This window comes from Trichechus manatus, unplaced genomic scaffold, assembly GCF_000243295.1.
Source record: "Trichechus manatus latirostris isolate Lorelei unplaced genomic scaffold, TriManLat1.0 scaffold00109, whole genome shotgun sequence".
In the NCBI taxonomy this organism is placed as follows: domain Eukaryota; kingdom Metazoa; phylum Chordata; class Mammalia; order Sirenia; family Trichechidae; genus Trichechus; species Trichechus manatus.
Genome location: NW_004444045.1, coordinates 397,640 through 407,881, shown reverse-complemented (window position 1 = coordinate 407,881; position 10,242 = coordinate 397,640). Strand labels below are relative to the sequence as shown.

Sequence of the window (10,242 nt, the reverse complement as noted above, 5' to 3'; positions counted from 1 at the left end):
TGTGGTACATGGGGTCACTATGAGTCAGAACCAACTCCACCGCACCTAACAACAACATTGTGTCATGCACAGGAAATAAATGGAGGCTACTGAACAGATCTGTGACAACATCAGGACTAAAAACACCTTCAGGCTATTTTTTTGAGTTTTCTGGTGAACTTCCACTTCGATGTTGAAGACCTTCCATCTTTTGAGTCCTGATTTAAAGGGCAGGGGTGGGCAGGAAATGACAGACATTTTTCAATTCCATTTATAAATGCTGCCCAAAACGCACTGTGTCGGCACAGTCTTCTAGTCCGCTGCATGAGACAGCCTCCCAGTTTTGTTTTTCAGTATTCCCACTAACACAGGCAAACTTCCCAAAAAGCTCATCTAAGAAGCCAAGCCAACAGGTACATATAAAATGGTCCGTCGCTGTTCCAGTTCAGAGTAACGAGCAAGGCCCCCTCTTTGTCCAGGAAAGGTCAGGAACGGGGAATCCACAGGACCTCTCCTTCCATCGCCACCTTGATTAATTCATTAATGATTTTTCAGGCAAGTTTTATTCAGGCACCTTGGGACAGAGCAGTGAGTCAGAGGTCGGCATCAAAACCAGAATAGAAGCCATGGTTCTCTGGGGATTCTACTCTGGGCTTTAAATTCCCAGATCACACAACTTCCTAATTGGAAATAAATGTGCTTCAAACAAGACCAGAGGTTTCTCTGGAGCCTGACAGTGACTAATAAGGTCGGTCTAAGGACTGTCTGATGAAAGAGAGTTTGTATTTACTTGTCACAATGAATTTTTAAAGTATTTTCACCCTGAGGTTTACTGCTGAATATAAATAAAACAGCTCTCCTTGGGCAATCCCATCCCAATTCTTGCAGACATGCCTTTGTTAATTAAATTAACTTTGAAATGACATTCAGATAATGTCTTCCTTCCAAATGCCTTTGTTTTCTCCACGATCTACTTTCGGACAAGCTGTTCCACAAACTTCCTGTGGAAACTGGTTATGTCTCCCACCCCAGCCTGCAGACTAATTGGAGATAAGTTTTATCATCTCTATAGTCTGTAACCGGTAGCCCTCACATCTCATTAATTGAACTGAGGGGCTAATAGCCCAACCCCTCACAATACAAAAAAATTATCCAGGGAGCTTACACAGGATCCGGATAAATACAATAAGGTAATTTAAATCTCGATTGTTGAAATTCACACAACTGAACGCTAATTCACGAGGTTTTTTTTTGGGTGGGGTGGGGTGGGATGTCTTCTTTTAAATTAATCTCTTTCAAAAATGAAGAATTCACATTCTCAGCTACAAGGGCTCCCGACTGAACTACGTGAAATCGGAAGCTGCTGCCCCCAGCCCCCCGGGAGGGCACGGGCGCGCAGGCGCACAGACGCGGGTACGCGCACGTGGACGCACACTCACTCACACGCGCCCGCCCACGGCCTTTCTGTGTGACTCGCTTGCAGGATTTACCGGCTTCGACACCGTGGATTACTGTCAGGTGCAGAAAGCAACTCTGTTTCGTGGGCAGCCACCCCCCTCCCCGGCCATTTGGCTGTTATCACCGGCCACGTGAACGCTGGGCGCGGGTCTAGCGGGCAGACGGGCGCCCCACCGTTTGGGAGACAAAGACTAGCAGAGCGCGACCCGGGCGTCCCAGGAAAGTCTCCCCAGCTCCTGGGACACGTGTGAAACCGACCCATGCCTGCCCCCGACTCTTCCAAGAAATGTCTTACCAAAGCCCCTGAAGAGGACCCTGTGTTTCTCTGGGTGGGAAGAGCTCCTAAACCGCGGCGCGGACCTGACGGGGGTCAGATTCCTGAGCCGCCCTCTGGGACAGTCGGGCCGGGACATCTTTGCTTGGGGACTCCTTTGAAAAGGCACACTCCGTATGCTAGCGAGAGCGAATCATTAGAGCCTCCTAACCACCTTAGCCGCAGGAGAGAGGTCCCATTAGCCCTCGGGAGGGAGTATAAACCTCTTCACCCGGAGGCTACGCAGGTAGCCTTTGACCGCTGACCTCCCACCCGAGTGCCCGGCGCCCAAGATCCTCCCGTGTTGCGGCTTCGGTAGGTCCGCAGTTATGGCCTCTTCCAGGCCCAGGACTATGGTGGGAACTCAGACGCAAATTTAAAGGGGCGCCAAAAAGTTAGTAATCCGAATAAATATTTTAATGCAATGCTTTTTGAAAAATTAAAATCAATGCAAAAAAACCCATTTTGAAGAAAATATCACTGCAGGATCACTACAGCGCCGAACTGAGCCATACCGGTGCCCAAGGCAAAAGGAAAGATACCTTGGACAAACTGCGCCCCTCACCGCCGAGCAGACGTAGGCCGGGCCGCCGGGGGCTTCGGGGTGCGGGGGGACGGGAGCGCGGCTCGAAGGTCTCGGAGGTGGAGGCCCCTACCGAGGCCCGTGGGGGAGTGGAGGTGGCACTGGGGGACCGGAGGAGAGAGCAGCGTCTCTTCGCTCCGCCCGGAACAAAGGCAGAGGGGAAGGAGGGCGGGGAGGGCTTCCATGGGAGAGCTGGAGTGGAAGACTCGACCCCGCAGTCCTCGAGGCCGCCTCGGGGCGCGTCCCGTAATTTCCTCGCCTCGGTCCGTAATTCTCACTAACAAGACTTGGCAAGATGTCGGGCAAGTAATTTTTGGCTTCTGTCAGGTCCCCACCGCGTGCGCACACAAACCTCCTGCCAAGAGTGGCCTCCAGGAAAATTAAATGCATAAGTAAAGCTGGGGTCGGGGTCGGGGTGAAATCGACGTGATCTGGAAAGAGGAATGCAAAGAAGCCTGAACCTGCATGAGTAAATCCTTCCCAAAGGTCATTCTTTGCGCATAAATTTCTCAAGGACTAGTTCCGCGCCAAACGTGGACCCTAACTGTCATTTCCTGAGAAGACAATTCACACGTGTGCAAGATGGGAGCGAGGACTTTCCCAAAAGCCGAAACGCCGATTTCCTCCCCCCCGCCCCCGCGCCACACACACACGAGGGTTAAATAAACACATTTTAGGAAGCGTAGAAGCGAGTGCCACCCTTGCCCCCTCCGTCTGAACAACATTCCGGCAATTAATGCCTCCCCCGGGTCGTAAAGCAACAAACCCCACACTTCACCCCTATTACCGTAGGGCTTCGGGGAGGGAGGACTTTCTCTTTCATCTTCTAAGTTGGGGTTTGCCCACGTTCCTCGGGAAGATATAAAGCTGGTTTAATGGTTTAAGATGAAAATCGATCATACTAACGCATAAGCCAACGCTTGAGGAATCGTATTAAAAAGAACTGGCCGGGCCGAAGGAACTCTGAAATCTGGGGAGAGGAGATGCAGGCCTCGCAAGGTGGGCCGTGTCGCACCTCTTCCCTCTCCACCTCGGGACCGGGGAGGAGACCCAGGCAGCTCACAGTTAAGAGGGGGGCGGAGAGTGAGACGCTGAGGTAAAAATAGACGAAACTTCAAACCCCAGCCGCTGGCCTCCGCTAGGCCAGCTTCTCAGCTGTTTTCTTTGCGCCAAACGCAGCACAGCGGGGCGGTGACACTGGAAAGGGGCTCGTGCCGGGGCAGGAAGCGCGCCGGGGAGGCCCGGTTCGCGGGCGGAGGGCGAGAGGCGCCGCCGCGCTCCATTCACAAAGTCCCGGCGCAGCCGCTAGCCGGCGGGTCGGGGGCCGCCTCCCTCTTCCTCTAGGTCTCGGATTTATGAATGGGCCTGGCGGAAAACGCCGAGCTCCTTGTTTACTCCGGTCTTTGTGACGTCGCGTTCCCGTGACTGGGCGCGCGCGGTTGGCGCTCCATTCACGCGTCGGGGAGGGGGCAGGAGGAGGGGCGTGCGGGGCGGAGGAAGGGGCGGGGAGCAGCCCCCGGGGGAGGGGACCTGGCCGCGACGGGAAAGAGGCGGGGCCGGGCGAGGTGGTAACGACTCTTTCCCCTCCCGCGGGAGAGCCGAGGAGCATTAATAAATCTATAAGCCGCGGAGGAAACTCCAGCTGGAGCAGTGCGCGGCGCTCCGGCGGCGTGTGCGGAACGGTGGCCGGAACGGCAGCTGCGGTGCCGGCGGCGGTAGGAGCAGCACAACAGGCCATACCATAGAGGCAACAGCAGAAGGGAGCCCGTGGTCCTCTGTCGTAAACACACTCCCCGCCACTGCCACCTCCCCTCTGCGCCGCGCGCAGTCCTGCCTAGCGCCCGAGGCCGCTCGAATTGCTATGTAACCGGGAGACTGCCGGACGAAGGGGACTGGGAAGAAGAGGCTCTCCCGCCGTGGCCGCTCGGAGCCAAGTTTGCAGCCACTTCTGCACGCGCTCTCCCTTAGCCTTCGTCCGCCCCTTCCAGCAGCCCAGCCGGCCAGGTGCCCTTCACCTCCTCGCGTGCCCAGCAGCCGAGGTTCACGGCGACCATGGTGACAGTGGAGGAGCTGCGGGAGATGGACTGCAGCGTGCTCAAAAGGCTGATGAACCGGGACGAGAGCGGCGGAGGCGCGGGAGGCAGCGGCAGCCACGGCTCCCTGGGGCTGCTGAGCGGCGGCAAGTGCCTGCTGCTGGACTGCAGACCGTTCCTGGCGCATAGCGCGGGCTACATCCGAGGCTCGGTCAACGTGCGCTGTAATACTATCGTGCGGCGGCGGGCCAAAGGCTCCGTGAGCCTGGAGCAGATCCTGCCCGCCGAGGAGGTGCGGGCCCGCCTGCGCTCTGGCCTCTACTCGGCGGTCATCGTCTATGATGAGCGCAGCCCGCGCGCCGAGAGCCTCCGCGAAGACAGCACCGTGTCGCTGGTGGTGCAGGCGCTGCGTCGCAACGCTGAGCGGACAGACATCTGCCTGCTCAAAGGTAAACGCCGGCGCCAAGTGCCAGGCGCGGCAGAATGTGAGCTGAAGTGTGTATGTGTGTAGGGCGGTTTGTCGGCCTGCGCCTTAGTGGACAGGGAGGGGAAGGAGTACCCCGAGTGACTCGTGGCTGCAGGGATCCCCGCGCGCTCCTTTGTGCGTGTTGGTCTGCACGGGTTTGCAAGATTTTTGTCTGTTTCTGTGCTTGTGTGCGAGCTTCCGAAGTCCTCAGGAACCGCGCGTTTCCCCCCGTCACCTGCCCTCACCCTTCCTGGCGATTCCGCCCTTATTTACACCCACTAACGGTTCTTGCCTCGCTGGTGAAACGACTCCTGTGTGCGGCCCATCTGCGAGTACAGGGAAGTGCTCGTAAGTACCACAGTGCGGGTGGGGACAGGATGGGCCTTTTCGTTTGGCGGGCTCCGTCCCTGAACTGAATCCGACCCGGAGAGGCCGAGAGGATGGGAGAAGGGTGAGCGCCGAGGTGGGATCGGCCCGCTGACTCGATTTTTAACCCGCCCTCCTTAGATGAAGAAACGCGGATGGGCTTGCAGACATTGTGTGGAGCGCTCTTTATTATTTCTCCCGCTGCCCAACTCTGAGCTCCTCCTGGAAGGTGGCCAACTCCTCCTGCCCCGGGGCGAGACCGCGGCTCCGAGAGCAGGAGGCAATAGGACTGGATATTTGGGGAACGGGAGGCTAGGAAGGTGTCTTTTTCCCCCTGTAAATCTGGACAGCAGAGAATTCCGACCTTTTGTTTAGACACAATTCTCGAATATCCGATGGCGCGGTGTGCTTGATTGAAGTGAAAGCTGGCGAAACTTCACGTTTTTCGGGGAAGGGGGTTTTGTCAAATTCAGAAGTCAGAACCCCCGAAGGGGCAGCATCCTATCCAAGTAACTGGAGGGACAGTGCGCCGGCCTCGGCCGAGCCGGCGGCGGCACCTGCCAGGGGCCGTCGGTCCGCGGCCCTCGGTGCCCCTTGCGCTGGGGAGCCAGCAGGCCGATGGGGTGACCCTCCTTGCCACGCTGCACCCCTTCCTCCCGCTGCGGCATTCCGCGCATTCTTTCGCGCTCGAACGCTACTCGCCTCTGAACCCAAGAGGCGTTTCAGACCTCCGCCATCAAAGAGCCGCTCCTCTCCCTGAGAGCGCCCCTTGCCCCTTCCTCCGTTTCCTCTCCAAACCGGACCTGTCCACCCGAGAGGAAGGGAGATGGGGGCGGGGGGCGGGGGACGGAAACCTCTTCCCACCGCCCCTCCTAAAAGCACAACAAAATTGCTCAGTGCCAACGAGATGGGTTTGCCCCTGGTGAACAGCGGGGGGCTTTGTTCTCGGCAGTTGCTTCCTGACCATTTGACCTGTCAGCTGCTGGGGAAATGCTGCTGTTGACCTTTGGTTGAACCACCAAAGCGATTTTGCTGATTTTTCTTTCTTTTTCCGTGAGGGCTGCCTTTTGTACCTTCATTTGAGTCCAGCTCTCCTTTCTCCCTAAAGCGCTTTAAGAGAAAGTACCAGGAAGGAGCTTGCACCGGAAGGGCCCGTAGCCAAGCGAGGGCGAGCTAGGCGCTGGTGAAGGGGCCGCCCGGCGCCTGGGCGCCGAGATGTGCCGGGGAGCCCGCGCCAGACGCATGCCCCTCAGATGTCTCCCTGCGTCAAGTTAGCGGTCGGACAACTAAGGTGGTAGCCGCGCTATTGTTTGAATCCGGCGGCTCTCCCTTTCCTGGGGCTGTCGCTCGTGGGGAAGATGAGAGAAAATTCCTCTGGGAGGAAAGTCCCTTAGAGTGGGCAGAGGCTGGCCAGCATGTCCTCCGTGCGCGCTGCCCCCAAGTACCTCCTGATCTAGAGCCTGGGCGCGCGCCTTCCTTTGTGGCTTCTGAACCCAGCACCCTTCCCGCGTCGGGACTGGGGCTGGACTCTCGCCCCACGTGGAACCTAGGGTTGTTTTGTTTTGTTTTTCTTCCTGAAAGAAATCCGGAGTGGACCGCCGTAGAGCGGCATTCGGGGCACGTGGCCCCTGGGCTGCTGTGGGCGCAGACACTTCGGCCCTGCTTCTGGGGAGAAGGGCATGTTTTTAAGGTTCTCTTCCCCGGCCCGCGGCACCTCCCCGACCCCTCGAATCCGGTCTGAAGAGCCGGAACGAGACAGATTCCGCGAGCTGCCCCTCGGATGAGCCGCTCAGCCCTGGAGCTTCGGGGCGAGGCAAATGTTGATGTGAAAACTGGGTAGGACAGGCAGCCTCTGGGTAATATGACAGTCCCCTGGCGGGTGGCGAAGCGCGTGGCCAACGGAAAAGGAGTGATCTGAGAGCTGTCTTCAGAGTGCACACATTTCCTCCGGGGCCTGCGACTGCCTCCTGTTGTCTGCGCTGAAGCGGGTGGGGATGATGGCCCTGGGCATTTCAAAGTCGACATCCTCCGAGATGAGAGTTTCTAAGCTTTCTCCTCCGGTGTGGCTCAGGGAGTAGCCAGGAAAGGTTCAGCTGTGTATTCACAAGCAGAGGGATCTCGCCATTGGCAGCAGCAGCCTTCAAATCGTTCTGTACTGGCGGTACAACATCTATGGGTTAACTGGGCCATACACTATTTAACTTAGCTTATTTTGATATGTGCTCAACGGAGGGCATCTTTAACCCAGTTCATCTTCCTTCTCTCTGCCCTCTAATGAAAAGGCCCCCCCAGAGAGGGCAGAAAGAAAAAATAAGCATCTGCTCCTCCACTCCTGTGGGGAAGGTGCAGTCTGGGTGAGGCAAGCAATGGATCCTAAGTCTCCGGAGACACCCCGCTTCCAGTGGTGCTGAGGAGATGTGGGTTTCAGGGGAGGGGGCTGTGCGGGCAGGGACCTAAAGGGGGAACGTTGGGAAACAAGGAAAGAAAAGCTCCTTAGATTATCTTTAGAAAATGCCTGAATTGATTAGGACTTGGGTAATTTGGTTCCCACTGCAGGTGTTCATTTTATTTTCCAGCTAATGGGCCGTTGAGTGTATGTCTGGTGTCCTGTGTGGATGTGGAGTTAAAGTGGAGTGGACATTAAGCTGGTGGAAGACTCTGATGGTTGGTGTTTGCCATCCTCAGAGGACAGTAAAAACAGCAGGGTATTTTAAGACGTTATATTATCCTTCCTAGTCAAAGGTTATCTAATTCTGCTAATTAACTGAGTTTTAAAATCCAGTTTTTTATTTCTGCCACTTTGAAGGGCAATTGATTTCCTCACTGAAAGTGGTTAAAACTGATACCACGAGCAAAAAATTCATAGTTAAAATCAGGAGTGTTACTTACTATCAGCAAAATGTTGCCTAACCTTTAAATTTCCTGATATTACCCAAGTTTTGCTAAAAGTGATAACCAAAATCACTCACTACAATATTCCCTGGTCTTTTTGCTAGGGAGAGAGTCCCACTGATGTAAGCTTACCACCCCCCGCCCCAACTCATTCAATTTAAAATCCTGTAAGGCATTTTTAGGGACAGTTTAAAATTTTCCGTTTTTCAGACATTATCATAATATACGTCTCCTTTAAAATTCTTTTCTCTCTCCTTCATAAATTCTTGGATTAAAGTTTTCGTCTCTCCTGGTCATTAAAGAAACACAAAAAGAGCATTTTCTTACCGTAATAGAAGACATTTTTTTCTCTCATATTCCCCAAATAACAAATCAACCTGTTACATAGAAAGATTTCAGGTATAAAAACATTAGTTTATTTTCTCACCTGTCTAAAATTCATCTCAGCTCTTGTGTGGCCTTTGTCAGTTCTTATTCAAGTTCTGATTAAAAAGCTGTCCCAGAGCGGTTTTGAAAAATTGGGGCCTTCCATTAGATAATTCTGGTTTCTCCTTCTAGGCTGGAATTCATGTTCCCACAAGTCCCCAGACTTGACCATACAGCCTCTGACATTTCACCTTCATGGAAAACAGCCACTTCTGCCACCAGTGAGCAGTGGGGTGGGTAGCAGCCCTGGCAGCTCTGGGGTCTGCGTTCTGTCTTTCCTCTCTCGCCCCATTCACCCATCCTAGTTCGCCAGGAGGTCAGTGGCATCGAGCAGCATCGCCTGGGGGATGCTGAGGCTGCAGACCTCTTCCACCCAAAGTGTTTTTTTTTTTTTGCAAACATGACACCATGCCCAGGAGAGCCTAGGATTGGGAGTGTTAGAATTATACAACGTTAGGTCTTAAAGATAATTTGTAACCCCTACTATAGTTAAGGAACCCTGATGGCACATTGGTTAAGAGCTTGGCTGCTAACCAAAAGGTCAGCAGTTCGAATCCACCAGCTGCTCCTTGGAAACCCTATGGGGCAGTTCTACTCTTATTCTCTAGGGTTGCTGTGATGTGGAATCAACTTGATGGCAGTGGGTTTTACCGTAGTTAAAAAATGAAAACTGACGCAAACTCACTAGATTTTGCATCCTTTGAACTGCATGTTTCCAACCAGCAAAGTAACCAAAGGCGGTAAGCTGAGCGAAAACTCGATGGTGGCGAAGCCCCCACAGCTTTCTTAGGCTTTTGCCCTGGTTGCTAACAGGAGAGGCGGGCTGCGCAGAACGCTGAGGGCCCGAGAAAGGGTGACCATTGTAAGGAGCCAAGAAATTCCTTTAAAACATTAGAACGTCTGAAACCAGATAGCTGATTTCCTTACTGGGAGGCAGTTCCCGGCGGACAAGAAGGAAGCAGGACAGGAAGAAAAGTTCACTCTCCAACCGAAGCCAGTTTTCTGAACCCAGCTGATAGCACAGAGGACAGGGAGGCGCTGCGAACAAGACCCAGGCAGGAGCATGGCGTTGGGTGTCAGCCAGCTGACCAAGGAGGTACAGGTCTCCCTGCAGAGGGAGTCCCAAAGTGAGAAAGCCAGTTCGGTAAATTTTAAATACTGCTCAGCATTGCATGGGTGCTTGCTAAGTCAACACCTACATCGAGGGAAGTTCTCAAAGGCAAACAACCTTCAAGTGACCCCAGACTTTCTTGCTGGGCAACATTAGCCTTGTATCAATAAGATGTCCCATGAGAGCAAGATCAGGAGCCTTGTCTGTGAACAGGTGATAGGCTGAGCCTGGCGAGGGTAATGGAAAAAAGTGACAGCCACATTAGGGTCCACGGCCATAGTCACCACCAAAGGACAGTCTTCTCCATCATAGCCCCCATTAAGAGGCCTATTGTGGTGATATTATCAATAGGACATCAATCTGCCCTTTGCAAAGCACTTTCACATACATAGCCTGTGTGTGGGAGGGGCAGGCAGCTTCGAAAATGTGTAGCTAGCCAGTGGGTCATCATTTTGACTAATCTTTGACAAGCGCCTGGCCTGTGTGAGCGTGAGTAAGAAAAGGACAGATGAGTTAACTGTAAATGTAGTTATTCCTCAGGAAACTCTGGTGAAAATCATATTATTTTTTCCCCCTAGACTCTCAAGTCTTAAAAGAAAGATGAGAAAATGAGAG

The 10,242-nt window shown here is 53.9% G+C and overlaps 2 protein-coding genes across 4 annotated transcripts in view; one reads left to right on the top strand and one right to left on the bottom strand.

Moving 5' to 3' along the window:
- Nucleotides 1-10,242, bottom strand: part of LOC111821830 (uncharacterized) — a 19,304-nt gene that overhangs the window by 4,561 nt on the left and 4,501 nt on the right. For 2 of the 3 annotated variants that reach the window (XM_023737823.1, XM_023737824.1), the window contains exon 3: nt 5,375-7,651. The exons of the other annotated variant lie outside the window; for it this stretch is intronic. In XM_023737823.1, the coding sequence (XP_023593591.1) occupies nt 6,465-7,223 (759 nt within the window). In that variant the 5' untranslated portion in view covers nt 7,224-7,651 and the 3' untranslated portion in view covers nt 5,375-6,464. Of the gene's footprint in view, nt 1-5,374; nt 7,652-10,242 lie in introns of those variants that run through there. 3 annotated transcript variants of the gene reach the window in all.
- Nucleotides 3,981-10,242, top strand: part of DUSP4 (dual specificity phosphatase 4) — a 15,915-nt gene continuing 9,653 nt past the window's right edge. Inside the window, exon 1 of the mRNA XM_004383375.2 lies at nt 3,981-4,815. Coding sequence (XP_004383432.1) covers nt 4,386-4,815 — 430 coding nt within the window. The 5' untranslated portion in view covers nt 3,981-4,385. The remainder of the gene's footprint in view (nt 4,816-10,242) is intronic.